Source organism: Anopheles coluzzii, chromosome 2, assembly GCF_943734685.1.
Source record: "Anopheles coluzzii chromosome 2, AcolN3, whole genome shotgun sequence".
In the NCBI taxonomy this organism is placed as follows: Eukaryota; Metazoa; Arthropoda; class Insecta; order Diptera; family Culicidae; genus Anopheles; species Anopheles coluzzii.
Window position 1 is genome coordinate 76,333,313 of NC_064670.1, and position 17,089 is coordinate 76,350,401.

At 44.4% G+C, this 17,089-nt stretch overlaps 1 protein-coding gene across 1 annotated transcript; it reads left to right on the forward strand.

The window, feature by feature from the left end:
- The first annotated feature begins 320 nt into the window (after positions 1 to 320).
- Positions 321 to 1,110, forward strand: LOC120961251 (uncharacterized). The gene is made up of 2 exons (XM_040384952.2): positions 321 to 611; positions 712 to 1,110. Exons 1-2 carry the CDS (start codon positions 321 to 323, stop codon positions 1,108 to 1,110), a joined length of 690 nt encoding a protein of 229 aa, XP_040240886.2.
- Positions 1,111 to 17,089: the final 15,979 nt, after the last annotated feature.

The window sequence follows — 17,089 nt, forward strand, 5'->3', positions numbered from 1 at the left end:
AGGGTATTTATTGCGCGTACGTTGCGCTTCTCCGTATCATATCCATCTCAACTGTTGAACAAGTGTATACGTGCTAGCTAGCCTGCTCACACCAACGATCAGAGTGCTGTTATTTGTGGTTGCGGATTATTAACGGATATATTGGTGAGTTGTATGTATATTATTTATTCCTGGTTTTACTTACCGTGTGTAGTTTCGATCGCTGGAGTGTTCTGCTCTCGGTGATCTTCCTTCATGCCGGTTCCGTGTAGACCATTTGACCGCGGTTACCATTGACGTGTACGATTCTAATTTAAATTTTTTATTTCTCCTAGCAAACAATGAGTTCTGATAAGATAATTATCATCTCTGATGCCGTGCTGACACCGGCCACAACCACCGCCATCACCAGGACCACCGCCGCCTCTGTCTCCGCCAGCACCACCACCAGCCCAGGCACCTCCGCGGTCCCGAACCAGTCTGTCCGACCACCGACCAAGCGTCCGACGGTCCTGACAGCGGAGGGCTTGAAGGAGTTTAAGCGGCGGAGAGAATTGGGGGAACCATTTGTGCCACCTCAAAGTAGCGGTTCCCATGCCGTTCCCATCCCCACCGTCTCCGGACAGGAAACGGTGAGCGCTGGTTCAACTAAAGACAGTGCCGTGAAAATTATGGGTTTCCGATTTGTGACCACCGCAGGCTGCCTCGCCGCTGGCCAAGCACACCCCGTAGCAACCGAGCCAGTTCCAACGACGTCTCGACCCGGCGCTCCCACCGCAACTCGGACCACCGCTCCCACCGCAACTCGGACCACCGATCCCACCGCAACTCGGACCACCGATCCCACCGCAACTCGGACCACCGCTCCCACCGCAACTCGGACCACCGCTCCCACTGCAACTCGGACCACCGCTCCCACTGCAACTCGGACCACCGCTCCCACTGCAACTCGGGCCACCACCGCCTCAACCGCCGCTCGGGCCACAACCGTTTCCACCGCAACTCCCACCGCCGATTTCACCGCTCCCACCGCCGATTTCACCGCTCCCATCGACGATTTCACCGCTCCCACCGCCGATTTCACCGCTCCCACCGCCGCTTCCACCGCAACACGGACCGTCGCTCCATTAGTCCCTGTTGATGCAGTCACCGTCTCCGATTTGTACCGGTTGATAACCGAGAACGCCAAGGACTTAAATCGCCGCTTTGACGTTTTAACGGCGCAAAACGAATCCTTGCAGAAAGAGGTTGCTGTTGTCCGGAAAACCACGGCGGTTTTGGAGGCCGTGGTAAACCGAATGCAGCAAACTCTATGTAGCGATGAGGATGGAACTTCGCGTCCCGTCCCGGAGGACTTCACGCTGCAGCCTGTACGGTCGGAGGACGAGCTGAACGACTTGGAGCGCAAGTTGAGCGACAGGGAATATATGAGGAATTGCGTGAGTTGGCTGCTCAGCAACATCACGTCCAGACATATGGACAAGCGGCTGAAGCAGGTGAAGGAGCTGGTACTGGATGCCACATTTGTGTTGAGTTGCCGTTGGTCTGCAAGGAACGATAAAATAGCGATGTCCCATTTCCCGAACGTATGTGAGCTGTTCCGGGGCGCGGCATCATGGGCGAATTCGTCCATAACAACATCGTACGTTAGCAAATTTTCATACGCGTATTGCGATACATAAAATAAGCCAGTTAGTTTAAGTAAGGTTAAGTTTAAGTTTAAGATAGTTAAGTGACAACATTTCATTAGGTTAGTAAATTAATTTCAAAGTTAAGTTAAGTTAGTTACAGTTAAATACGTATACATTAAAGTATTAAAAGAATGTAAATATATTATGATTATGACTACGAAAATAACATTTTGATTCTTTCACAAAACAACCAACCAAAACTTGCTCACTATTCGCCCGATTGATCTGAAACACAATACACTAAGTTGGGCTACGGGAGAGATACGGGAAGAGGCATATTTTTTACATTCACAATGAACACCTGTGTAACAAAACTATTTCTCATTATTTACCCTATTTATCTAAAACACAAAACACAAAGTTGGGCTAAGGGAGAAATACCGGAAGAGGTATATTTTTTACAATCACAATTCTCCTTTCACCTGTGTAACAAAAATATTTCTCATTATTTACCCTACCCTAAAGTACAAAACACAAAGCAGGGCATATTTTTTCTTTTAGGCTTCATTTACATAAGTATGTGTCAACGGTACAAATGTGTATACCCCGGCCCGCGCTGTCTGCACTGCAGCTAACTTGCACATCAAGGTACTGTTGGGGTAGTGTTTCAGGGTACCTGTGTTTAAGTCGTCCATGCTGGCCGTTTAAGTCGTCCTCCGTCGAGAGGCACGGTTCTGTAAATGCAGGCACCTGGCTCAAGAAACTATACCCCTGCACTGTGATTTCGTTGCCCGATTTTGTGGCCGTTTCGTACCAGACCACCTCGCCCGAGTTGGCTATACACCACTGGTCGCGGAAATTTGGCCGCAGCGTGAAGCCCTCCCGTACGGTCGCTATGGTGTCGACACCAACCGTCCGCACCGATTGCTCGTCCACCTTTCGTTGGTTTTGTTGGCGCTTGGCAACATTAATATGTTGCAGTTCCAGCAAACGATGGACAGCTTGGACTAGGCTGTGCCTCCCGGAATGTTCCAACTTTTTGAGGTCTTGCAAAAATGCCTCAAAAATGAAGGCCGATATGGTTTTTAAACCCTCAAACCTGCGCTCGTCTTCGTACACGTGCAGCAGGTTATGCACGTTGCTATTAATAAGCACTGGACTGTACAAATCTCCATAGGCTGCCACAAACCTATGCAGAAATGAGTCAGCCAGTGCCCATTTTGCGCGGTGGTAGGTGGTGGTCATGAATGTTACAGCCATCGTCAACAACATGAAGTGTTGGTACGCTGCATCGTCAAGTCTACCCCCTCCAGAACCACGAAGCCGGAAACCAGCAGAAACATCCTATACTCGCGAGCTTTGCAGAGTTGGACGTATCGCAGGTCGCGCAGCTTGCGTTGATAATCTGTAGGGAGCTTTAACAGGCGCAAGTGCGCCGACACTTGACGTTGTTGCCGGTGTGGCAAGTAACACGGCAGGCCAGGGAAGCCTTATATCCATAAATCGATCAACTTGGCCTCTACGCCCTTGTACAGTAGGTTCATATATTCGGCCGACACAAAATCGGCCTCGATATCACAACCTAATAGTCTGGTAAAGGGGTGCGTTTGTTGACGTGTGTCGGATATTTGCCATCGCAAAAGTCGCTGTGTTTTCGTGGCTGGCGTTCCGCATCATACGCGAAATACATCCGGTGCCCGTGCAACTCCCCTACGATCGTGCACTTCTGGCACCCGCTGTATGCATTATGCCCTTTAACACCTGCAATAAAATGAAACGAAAAATAATTAGAAATAATGCATAGTACCGTATTTCACTGTGCGTGTAAAGCGGACACACATTCCACTGTATATGTAGAAGGCATTTTATCAACAACCTACCTTTTATGAATGCACGTGCTGGAGCATCTGCTATGATAGCACGCGAGGCTACCCAGTAAAAGCGGTTTCCAATTATCAGGCCGTTCATAAAAAGGTGTTTCATTTCGTCCACGAACTGATCCAAAAACTCCTCCAGGATTAACGATTTCGATTCGCCCCAAAAAATCGCAACCGTCATCACCGGAGTATTTGGCACGTTGTGAACCTGCATCAGGATGGGCCATGATTGGGACCGGCTGCCTTTGTACAGCGGCAGGCCGTCCACAAAAAAAATTCAACTCCAACCCCTCATGGGTTAGCTGAACATCACTGGAACGATAAAAAAAAATTGGGATTAGCACTTTACCAAATGCACGGTTAGTTTAATATTCTTACCGAAAGTACGAAAGAAGGCATTTCCCCACACCCTGGTACCACAGCGTCCCCCCTGCGATAGGCGTAATGGCTGTCTCCGGTGCTCTGGACGCGGGCGTGTTCATTAACGTCCGAGCATCCTTGGGCAATCTGGCGTTGGGAAAATGCTACCGCAAATGGCCCAGCAAATGGTTCAAACTACGATGAGTTTGCCCAGTTTGCAGGGCCCACAGCCGCAAACCTTCCTCGCACGAAAGGTCTTCGTACGGTTGGTCCGGCGTTTGCACCTCGACCTGGATGTCTTCGACGTCGTCACTTTCTGCCCCGCTGCATGCGTCGGCCATGCTGTCCTCCTCGCTGTCGCTAAGCGGAGCAGCATCGTCTGTTAAACAGCTCGGACCGGGCTCCATGTACTCGTACGACTTAACAACATGCCCGTCATGGGTTCAATCCCCAAATAGACCGCGCCGCCATACGTAGGACTGACTATCCTGCTATGGGGGGAATCATTTAGTCACTGAAAGCCAAGCCCACAAGTGGGTTCAGGCAGGCCTTGACCGACATCGGTTGTTGAGCCAAATAAGAAGAAGAAGCCACGTAGCACATTTTACAACACTGCTCGTTTCATTCACCTCACACTCATAACCGTTCACCAAGTACTCACCCACAGTCGGCAGCTCCGATTGCCGGGCACGACGGAATTCCCTCTCCACCTCCTCAAAACGCCGCTTACACGCCCGTTCAGCTGCATGGTACACCAACCCGCAGGACAAAATCGAGCAGTTTTGTAACTCGGATTTTCGATCGCTTTCCGCCAAAAGCGATCGAAAAAGCGAGCAGAAATGTCAGGGAAAACGCTTGGATTCCGATCGAAGAAATATATCAATGCAAAAATTTCAGCGCTGAAAATTTCGCAATATTTCATTCATAAATTTGCAACAATTTTGAATGCGAAATATTTCACAGCCATGCTGTGAAATATGTTTGCAGTTAGAGTTTGAGAAGTTTTCGATCGCTTTGCGCAGCGGGGCGGGAGTGGTAGACTTGTGGTTTAGCATTTCTTTTTCTTATTCAACTGATGCTAAGTTACATATAATAGGTCTTACACGGGTAGTGATGACCAAATGTAAGCTCTCGATGATATGTTCGAATATGTATCAAATATGAGACCATTAGGAAAGAATAACATGCAAATATTCCACAAGAGCATTTTGATGCAGATTACATCATTGAAATCACTATTCGTCGATATGTAGGAGACGCATAACATCAGCTATTTATCTACATAAAAGGTAAAACAAGGTTTCTAGTTTATTTTTTATTATCTTCTTCTTCTTCTTCTTTGGCTCAACAACCGATGTCGGTCAAGGCCTGCCTGTACCCACTTGTGGGCTTAGGCTTTCAGTGACTAATTGATTCACTCCCCATAGCAGGATAGTCAGTCCTACGTATGGCGGCACGGTCTATTTGGGGATTGAACCCATGACGGGCATGTTGTTAAGTCGTACGAGTTGACGACTGTACGAGACCGGCTCATTTATTATTATATTTGTTTTAATTATATGATTTTTTTGTTTCAGCTAAATCAGGACTCGCTAGAAAAAAATCGCCACTACCATTAAAAGGTGAAGCAGCGAATGTGCTTCCTCCACCTTTGAATGGTATACATAGAAATTCACTGATGATTCTCGTTAAATCACCAAAATTGTTGCGGAATGTTACTTTTATGCCAGAAAATGTAGAAAGTGCTGCTAATGTCACGTCGACTAGTACAGTTGAAAACGAAAAAACTGGGATACTAATGATAATTTCGTTTTTGCAACGATGTTTGAGGAATCCGAAACCGTTTCTTTGCTTCCTGATGTGGATGAAATGTTACCAAACAATAAATTTCAAACACGAGAATCCAGTGCAATAACAAGTCTATCAGAACAAGAACAGGATGGACTAGAATATTTTTTGTGATACATTGCAAGAAAGTAGAAAAATAGACATTCAAATATAAAGCTAGGGACATATACTTGTAGGATATATACATATACTCAGAAGGATACTTGGCTCCGTATGTGTGGAAGGACAATGTAGGAGCCGCTATAATGACGAGCTATACGAGATGTACGGCGACCTCACTGTCGTGCAGCGTATCAAGCTCACCAGGCTCCGGTGGGCTGGCCATGTTGTACGCATGGAAACGGACGACCCAGCCCGTAAAGTCTTTTTAGGCCGTCCACAAGGACAGAGGAGGCGTGGTAGGCCCAAATTGAGGTGACAAGATGGCGTGGAGGCGTCCGCCATTAAGGCCGGGATAACGGACTGGCAGACGAAGGCGCGAGACCGTGAGCGGTTTCGGACACTCCTGAGGCAGGCCAAGACCGCAAAGCGGTTGTAGCGCCGGATAAGTAAGTAAGTCATATACTTGTAACCCCACAGAAGATGTGGGCATTTCGGTTCTTTTAACTTTACGTGAATGAACTGAGTCGTTCATAACAATGAACGCGATCGTGATCTCGGTTCTTTCGTTCATTTACAAAAAGCAATACCTGTAAATCAACACACTATTCGAAAATTGGTAGAACTACCGATTATTTGGTAGCTCTCGTCACCAGAACAGCAAGTCTGAATAGGTATTCCTCAATATAGGCCATACTCGATGTAAGCTATTTCGCTATACGCAATGTTTTTGTAAAATAAATTCTTATATGGCCGAATTTTAAAACCCGTTTTAAAAGGTACAAAATGAAATCTTCAGATAAAATCAGTTTAAATTCCAGCGCTTCAGTTCCAGCGCTGGTCGGTCTGACCCTATGTTCCGCATGTCGGCCGTCTTCAATACTGTCTCGGATTGCTTCGACTTCGATATCTCGACTCAGTGCTTCAAGGAACGTCTCCGGCTTTTGCCGTGGCCGCAGTGAATTGCGATGCAAATCTTGTTTTTGTTATGTATTTTTTTTAATGAACTGTTACATCTTAATTAGGCCATACGGCCCGTTGAAGATTAAATAAATAATAACAATAATAAATAACTAATTCAGTGGATAAAACCTATTATTTCAAGCAAAATTATATGAAAATTTGCTATAATTTGACTGAAAACCTCATAATTTGACTTACGCTAATATTCGAGGTACGCTATTGCATAACATTGCCTCCGTTGTCCGGAAAACTACGGCGGTTATGAAGGTCGTGGTGAACCGACTGCAACAGACAATATGTGGGGATGAGGATGGAAGTTCGCGTCCCGTCCCGGAAGACTTTACGCTGCAGCCTGTACGGTTGGAGGACGAGCTGAACAACATGGAGCGCAAGTTGAGCGACAAACAATACATGAGGAATTGCGTGGTTTCACTGCACAGCAATATTTTTTTTTTTGTATATGAGGAACGAAAAAATATCGTTTTCCCATTTCCCGAACGTGTGTGAGCTGTTCCGGAGCGTGGCATCATCGGCGAATTCGTCGATTACATCAAAATACGTAAGCGATTTTTTCAAACGCGTATTGCGATACGTAAAATAAGCCGGTTAGTTTAATTAAATTTAAGTTTAAGTTTAAGATTGTTTAGTACCAAAACTATTTCTCATTATTTACCCCATTTATTCAAAGAACAAAACACGAAGCTGGGTAAAGACATATTTTTTCTTTTATTCTTCATCAACATAAGCGTATGTCAACGGTACATATGTATACCCCGTCCTGCGCTGTCTGCACTGCAGCTAACTTGCACATCAAGGTACTGCTGGGGTAGTGTTTAAGGGTAACGGTGTTTAAGTCAGCCTTGCTGACCGAATAAATATTCGCCTCTGTCGAGAGGCACGGTCAGTGTTGCGAACGGTGACGTTCATCGACATAAAATTGTAAACATTCATTCGATTTGAAGCTTCCCATTCCCATCTCTCTCTGTCATTTGACATTCCCGTCAAAAAATGTCATTTGACATGAAGACATTTTCAAGATACATTCATTTGACATTCGCCAACCTGTATGAATCGTGAACTGTGTCGTATTGCAAACGGCCGTATTCATGTCAAACTACAACAGAGCGTGCGGTGCAAAGGCTTTCATTTCACTACTTTTTGCTATTTCACTAGAATTTAGCGACGATACACTTCATAATCCTCCGATCGTATCGATTTGTGTTGTTCAAAAAATGTCAAATGACATTCAGACTACATTGTTTACATTTCATGTCATTGCATCAGCCCTGACGGTAGCGACACGAATGAATTTCGTTTAATGACAGTCGTGTCGTGGAAGCATTGAATGTCATCAGCCAAAAATTATTTTGACCGGCTGTTTACGGTGACTGTCATGAAAAATGTCAACAGTTAACAACACTGGGCACGGTTCTATGAATGCAGGCACCTGCGAAGAAACCATACCCCTGCACTGTAATTTCACAATGGTGTCGGCACCAACCGTCCGCACCTATTGCTCACCGTTTCCAGACTTGGACGTATCGCAGGTCGCGCAGCTTGCGTTGATAATCTGATGGGAGCTTTAACAGGCGCAAGTGCGCCGACACTTCACGATGTTGCCGGCGTGGCTAGTAACACGGAACGCCAGGGAAGCTTTTTATCCACAAATCGATCAACTTGACCTCCACAGCCTTGTATAGTAGGTGCATATCTTCGGCCGACACAAAATCGGTCACGATATCACAACCTAATAGACTGGTAAGGGGGGTACGTTTGTTACAGTGTGTTTGATATTTGTCATCGTAAAAATCGTTGTTCATGCACTTTTGGCACGCGCTGCACACATTATGCGATTTAACACTTGCAAGAAAATGAAACGAAAAATAATAGAAATAATGCATAGTACCGTATTTCACTGTGCGTGTAAAGCGGACACACATTCCACTGTATGTGTAGAAGGAACTTTATCAACAACCTACCATTAATGATTGCACGTGCTGGAGCACCTGCTATGATATCACGCGGGGCTACCCATTAAAAGCAGGATGAATTTTTCCGTCGCTTTGCACAGCGGGAATATTCAGCGGAAATGATACTACTCGCAATGCAATGTTTAACGGGACTCGTGCGAGCTGGCCAGTTTCGTGGAAAAGTCGTCAACTCGTAAAACTTAACAACATGCTCAACATGGATTCAAGACACAAATGGACCGTGCCGCGATACGGTAGGACAGACCCCGTATGTGTGCTATGGGAGGAAATCCAAAAGTAACTGAAAGCCAACCCCACAAGTGGTACAGTATCGGACATAAAGATAGAACCCTGGTGTTTTCAACGCAGCATGCACCTGTTGGGACAGGGTTATGTGTGGTTTGTGTGTTTGTGTTTGTGTGTGTGTATGTGTGTGTGTGTGTGTGTGTGTGTGAACATGTGTGTGTGTGTGCATGTGTGTGTGTGTGTATGTATGTTTGAATGTGTATTGGTGTGTGTGTTTGTTTCACAAGTATGTCGTTTCGGATAGATTTGTTAGTAGTTTTTCTGTGTTTTGGGTAAAGTTTTTGATGTAATAAGCAGAACCACCGCCCTCGCGATCAGTGTTTTTTCGATCTATTAACAACTTTACGGTCTTCTTTCGCCGTGGTCTTCTGAGGACGTCCGGTTGACTTGCGCGTTTCGGTTGTCCAAGCGCGTTTCAGTTGTCCAAGCGCGTTTTGGTTGTCCAAACACATTTCGGCTGTCCGAAGCGCGTTTGCGACAAAAGTGCGCGATCGTTCCATTACAAACTCGATCGTTTTGCGCTTAATGCCAGCAGCCGCCATTCGCTTTATTATATGGCGCTGATCATCGGTACAATGTTTACCTCGACCCATTGTTACTAACATTGCTTGCTTGGACCGTCAAGAACGCGCTGGTTAAAAACTTGGACACGACTGATGCCGTGCTCTGCCTGCGTTCTGCTTCCATACGCGATGAATTACATCGTTGTTGAGCAGCGAAAACATCGCATGGATAAAAACTATCAACGAGTACGCGAGTAAGCGTCTTCCCTTCAAAATCGAGAACCGAATACTGCCGCGCTCATGGAACAAAACGCCCATTGAAAAGAACAACTGCGCGCCAGTTCAATGCACGCACAAAGTTTAACATGCGCACACAACGTTCAACGCAGAGATGCACGCAGGCATTTCTATGGCGTGCACTGGAGAAACACCTGTAAGGGTATGCCGAGTTCATTGCTGTTGTGCGCGTGTCCATTTTGCATCGCTGCACATGCACATTCATCAATCAGCACACCGGCGTTTTCGTCCGAGGAACAAGCGCTGCTGTCGATGCAAACTTTAGCTTTTATCCAAGTGTGAACGCACGCTGTTTCACATGATAACACACATTATCAGAATGCTTTCAACGCAATATGACATAATGGCAAGCTACGTTTTTCAGACACAAACCCGCGCACTTGCAAATACACATTAAAAAACACACTCTCTTTCTACTACACACACACACACACACACACACACACACACACACGTGTCTGCACTGAGCCGAGCGTGTGACGTCACAATGCCTAGAAGGAAAACACCAATAAACACCAGACCACCGGAATACTGGTGGAATTCTTCGATCAAGAAGCACCGAGCTGAGTGCATTGCTGCTCGTAGGAAACTACAACGCGAGAGTAATCCTTCTAACAGAGAGCTACTGAAAATTATCTACGTCAAGCTAAGATCAGATCTTAAAAGGGAGATAAAGTTGAGCAAAAGAAAAATATTCCTTGAGCTACGCGACGAAATAGCTCGGAAGCCTTGGGGATTGGCTTTTGAAACTCTTATGGACAAAAGAAGACCCAAGGAGCCTGTGGAAAGATGCCCCGTGAAGCTTCTCCAGATAATCCAGCAGCTGTTTCCTACCCATGGCCCTCCGCTACTGAATTCGATTATCGACTCGCCAGAATCCACCTCTGTGCCTATTACGACCACAGAGATTGAAAAACTCGCAGATCGCCTCAAGTGTGGAAAAGCCCCCGGCCCAGATGGTATCCCCGCTGAAGCAGTCAAAGTGGCCATGAGGATGTTCCCTAGGGTGTTCCAAAAAGTTTTCCACAACATACTTACGACAGGACAGTTTCCATCAGTGTGGAAGAAGCAGTTGTTAGTCCTGATACCAAAGCCAGGGAAGACTCCAGGGAATTTATCAGCCCTAAGACCACTGGGACTGATCGACGTACTGGCCAAAGCACTGGAAATGGTAATTCTCGATCGCTTGACACCATATACAGAAGGAGAACACGGCTTATCAGATCGTCAGTTCGGTTTCCGCAAGAAGCGCTCCACGGTTGATGCGATACAGGCGGTACTGGTGAAGGGTGATGCTGCCTTTCAACGGAAGCGATGTGGGGCTCGTTACTGCGCGATCATCACCATCGATGTGAAGAACGCCTTCAACTCTGCTAGCTGGGAGGAAATAGCAAAAGCTCTAGAGCGCATGAAAATCCCCTTGCATTTGTGTCGGCTACTGAGAAGCTATCTCAGCGGGCGCGTTCTACAGTATAGCACGGAAGAGGGAACAAAAATAGCTACCATCTCTGCTGGCGTACCGCAAGGATCAGTACTTGGCCCCACCTTGTGGAACATTATGTACAACGGAGTATTAACCCTGGCCCTACCCACAGGAGCTGAGGTCATCGGGTTTGCAGACGATATTGCACTGACTGTCGTAGGAAATAGTGTAGAGGAGGTCGAGTTGCTGTCTACGGATGCTGTCGGCAGGATTGACTATTGGATGCGAGAAATGAAGTTGGAAATAGCACACGCCAAAACGGAATTTATTCTCATAAGTAGCCACAAGGAGGTTCAAAAAGCGCACATAATGGTAGGCACTAAGCAAATAGAATCTATAAGAAGCCTCAAATACCTTGGAGTTATCATAGATGACAGATTAAAGTTCCGAAAGCACCTTGAGGAAGTTTGCATAAAGGCCACAAAAACTGCAAACGCGTTGGCTAAATTTACACCCAACATAGGTGGTCCAAGCAGCACAATAAGACGCTTACATGCCAACGTAGCCATTTCTAATATAAGGTATGCAGCACCAGTATGGGCACACATACTAAGAAATAAACAGAACCAGTACGCTATAAATAAGGTGCACCGAAAAATGGCCATACGCGTTGCTAGCGCGTACCGTACCATCTCATATGAAGCAGTATGCGTAATTGCGAGTATGATGCCCCTTTGCATCACCCTAGAGGAGGACTCCGTAAATTTCCAGAGCTCACGCGCGGCAGATACTCGTGCTATATCCCCAAAGGAGGCAAATGAGGAGTCCATGCGAAGATGGCAGGCGGCTTGGAATAACGCTTGTAATGGGAGATGGACCTTCACGCTAATCCCCGATGTAGCAATGTGGATAAACCGGAAACATGGTGACGTGGATTATTTTGTCACGCAGATGCTCTCTGGCCACGGGTGTTTCAGGAGCTACCTCCACAAATTCCGGCACGCTTCTTCACCTCGATGCCCAGTATGTAAGGACAATGACGAGACTGCGGAACATGTAATGTTCTACTGTCCACGTTTCCTAGAGGAGCGCCAGCTGCTTGACACGAAGTGCAGAACCGCCGTAAGACAGACCAACCTAGTGCAGCTGATGCTACATAGCGAAGAGTTGTGGGAAGCTGCAACAACATGTATGAGGCTGATCCTGACAAGGCTGGACCAGCTGTGGAGAGGAGATCAGGACCTGGGACGCGTGTGAACGTGGTACGGTTTGGAGTGTTTTGTATGTGTGCCCCATGGAGCAGTATGCGAAGTGTGAAGTGCTTGGTGTATTGATTGTGAGCTCTATTGCTGTGTGATGTTTGATAGTACTTTTGATCTGTCTCGCGAACTCTGGTTCATTGTGCAATAGCGAGGATGCAATGCTAATGCATAAGCCCTTCCCCAAGAAGCATACCGAAAGGTGAACCCATGGGGAAGGGTATATGGCCCAAGGAGGGGGTTTACTGGGTAAGAATCCCATGTCAACACCCGTGCGACAACGGGAGTCTTTCGAAGATTCCCCCTCCTTGTAAAACAAAAAAAAAAAAAAAAAAAAAAACACACACACACACACACACACACACACACACACACACACACACACACACACACACACACACACACACAGACACACACACAAACACAAGTAACGTGGTAAAACAAGTGCAAGGTGCGTTGAAAACACCAGGGTTCTATCTTTATGTCCGATACTGTACATGAAGCCTTGACCGACAATGGTTGTTGAGCCTAAAAAGAATAATGTATTGGTGGATTGTTGATGTTTCAATAGCTTTAAACGCAAAAGCATCATTTTTGGCGGTTAAATTCCAAATTTACCAATTCACTGTTTATGCTCAGCATAAACAACTCCCAATCCGCACTATCATCACAGATTTAGATTTTTATTTTTGAGAGAAAACTCTATTTTCTGATTATTTATTTCACGTCAGGCCCACCGCGTGTTTAGTAATTTCATATAGGAACAGCCGTTGCAAAGTTAAACTGCAGGGGTTGGATATATTTTTCCATTAATTTCCTAAAGATACTGTGTTACGCAGTCTCTGGAAGAAGCATTGTAATCGTGGCGAAGCCTGGAAACCAACTATTTTTTCCATTACTTGTTCTTCTCATTTTTCAGCTCCAGGACTATCAGCTGAACAACGCTCCTTTGATGAATACTATAGCATTGCGGAAATTATAATGTGAGGGTAAGTACTTTTCCAATTTTCATTTAGGATAACTGTACCTGTTTTCGACAGTGTAGCTGTTTTCGGCAGTGTAACTAAAAACGTGCAATTACGCAAAACGGGTTGAAAATAGCCTACACACATTTTTAAAGAGAGATATATTCATTTGTTATTCATATTCAAAGTATCACACCATTTCCTTGCATATTTTTCTTTTGTGTTTCAGAGTGGTGCACAATTGACGATATTAAAGGACATACGCGGCTCTTTTGTATCAATCACTATATTCTAATATAAATAATATATATGCTACAAGACTGTTGTGTGTGTCGCAACCTATGATCGAGTGCCAACCCTCGGTAGCCCGATCGCTCCCGAAGCCCTTAACGGCCATTCGGTCGTCGGATGCTGTCAGTTTCACGACAGCATCGAGTCGTGGTTACACTGCACTGTTTCTGTACACAACATTTTCAAAATATCAAACAAAATGTGAAGAGTTCACAATTTTTCGGCAGATTTGCTGTCAGCCAATAGTTTGGAAGGTTTTGTTATGAAGAAAACCAGAGCAGTAAACCAATGAAAGTGTGGTTTTAATGAAAGATTCTATGGTTGCAGAATTGATTCTAGCCCGTTTAAAATTTCAAAGTCACGAAAAAAGCAGTTATTCCATTTAAATGCTGCCGAAAACAGGTACACGATAAATGTTGATTTTTGACAGATCAATGCTGTAGACTCCCGCCGAAACTTTAAACAATAACGCACTTTTGAATAAATAATCCAATAACTTGAGAGAAAATTAATAATTTGTGAGCTAGTCAGAGCCGTACTCTATAGCCGTCAGGCAGTCTCATTTATCCAATGCCTACTTTGTTTGTAACTCAAATCAAAATGACTGTAAAAATTGCCAGCAAAATGCCCAAACATAAAATTAATAAATTATAGCACTAATCAACACCAATGATAGGAAAGTGAGAATTTTTACACTGATTTTAAATATTTTTGTCCACCTATTGGCATTAATTCAAACATTAACCGACCCGTATTCGCGTTGCCCAAAATAGGACCAAACTGGGAACAAAAAAATGGGATCGAAAACAGTGTTTTCATTTTCACGAATATCTCTAAACATACAAATCGGCAAAAACAAAGCACAACATAATACGAAAGTTTATCGTTCAAAATAATGTCACTTTCATGAACAATAATTAAAATTGTAGGTGTACCAGCAGTTTTAGTGCAAAGCTGCACTAAGCTGCCCATTACTGGTACGTTGAACCTAATATAATATGATAATAAGTATTTTTTTAATGTACATTCATTGAATATTGATATGATGAGTAAAATATTACTTATCGTACACCAAAACAAAGGAAATTGTATTCGCAAGTATTGCGACTATAAAGCTCAAATAATTAATTAAATGCGTTTCCTTATCATTTCCCGCTGACCATCATTGTCGTCCGTGAACAAAGCGTGAAATTCTGAGAGTTTACCGTTTCACTCTCCGGCTGTTCTGTATTTCTGGGGGGAAAAATATTTCACCGTGAAATTATTCACGGCTAAGATCTACACGGTTCAACGATAGGATTCTAAAATTATTTTAAAGCAAATCAATATAAACTGAATAAAACGCTTTATATTTCAAATATTTTTTTATTCAGAAAGAACGGCTTCTGCCGCGTTTCCATATATCTAAAATAATATGTTCCTATAAAATTTTACATTAGTCTTTTACATTTTATTAATTCAATTCATTGTAAAATAATAATCATTCATATTTATCGGCTATTATATTGCATAAGCTGATTAATAAATTTTTGAAGGATTAAAACATAAATTAAATGGAAACGAACTTTAATGATCCTCCAGAGTCCTCATACATTTGCAAATTTGAGCAGTGCTACAGTGTTAATCCAGGTTTGTATCTCCATCGATAAACCGCACACATACACAATATTTGGCGCCACTTGTGCATATTATTCAAAACGCGTAGAGGCAATCGAAAATGGCATAAAATTCTGATATGCTTTCTTATATTGTTCAAGACGGTGAAAAAGCGATCGACTGGATGCAGCAGCGGGCTCTTTAGCAGCCATTTCAATTGTACCCAAGTTATGGAAAGGACATAGAGCTAACATCGGACATCGACGGCTACAGTTATGTATGTCCCGACTACAAATGCGGCGGAAACAGCAGCATCCGGGCCAGGTCCATATTTGCTAACCACAAGGCTTCGCTTAGGAACCTTGTGCGTTGCTGTTATGAGTGGACCAATGGTTGGCGTTGTGCGTTGGAGACTGTCCTCTCCCACAACACTGTTCTCTCATGGTGCGATAAGATCCGAAGTTATCTTTTGGAATCATTCGATCGTACCCGAGAGAAGATTGGGGGTCCTGGTATGACGGTGGATATCGACGAAACCGTCATCACACGTCGAAAGTACCACGTCAGCCGGGTCAGTAGTTCCGGACCTCAGTGGCTTGTGGGTGGGATATGCCTGGAAACTCAAGAAATTTCCTAGAGCGTGTCTCGAAATGATCGCTTGCCATTTTGTGTCATCTGGTGGTTCGGCATGCTCAACCCGGGACGAACATAATGACCGACCTTTGGAAAGGTTATAATGGGCTGGAGGAACAAGAAAATCCCCACGGTTGTGTCAACCATTCCAGAAATTTTCTCAATCCAGATGATCAAAATATCAGCACGCAACGAATTGAGAATATTTGGAGATGGTTGAAGGCATTTTTAAGAAAACATGGTACCAATATAAAAAGCAACTTAGAAGCATTTTGCTGAGCATACCTTCAGGAAATGCAATGATGATGTGTTTGTCGCCTTTGAACTTGTTTCTTTTGAACTTTGTATACTTTTGTTTCTTTTTTTAAGCAGCTACGCTCAAAGCAGATTCTTATTTAGCTGAGAAGCTTAGCGGCGAAACGAACCCAAGGAGCAGGTTTTGATAGCAACCCTGCAAAGGTGCCTTCTAAATGCCCCTCTTTAAAAAAAATGTATTTTTACTACAAACTCCTTACTAACATTTTTTTTAGTTTTAGGCAGCGCTGGTTGAACACTTTGATTTTTTATCGGGGGTTTCCCCTGCAGTAAGTAATCTTTGATCATAGCGATCGGCTTGCACGAGATGATAACACATGTTTATTTTTCTTCCTATTTGCATGCCTCCTGCTGCACGAGCTCGCCGAACTACGCGTCGATCCGGATTTGGGTTGCAATCGAGAAAAATGGGTCGATTTACAACACCGCACACCATCCGACCGATTTTCAAAGCGGTAGCATACGTCATTGGTCAAGGGGTTTTCCCCTGCGGTAAGCTGTATCAGATCAGAATTCCCGTCTAGTCCCGAGTTTTTTTAAAGAACAGTTTTAATCTAGTGTTTATTTCACTTTGTTTTGTTTACATGGGTTTTTTGTCGTATCTAGGTGCCCTTCCTTTATAGTGTTTTCTCTTTTTCATAAATTACACTCTTTCTTCTATTTAACTCTATTTCTATTTGACTGTTTACTCTTTCTTCTATTTAATTACACTCTTGTTCCCTCTGAATCATTTCATGTACCACATTCTACGGAAAAGTTTAATCAACTCGCATC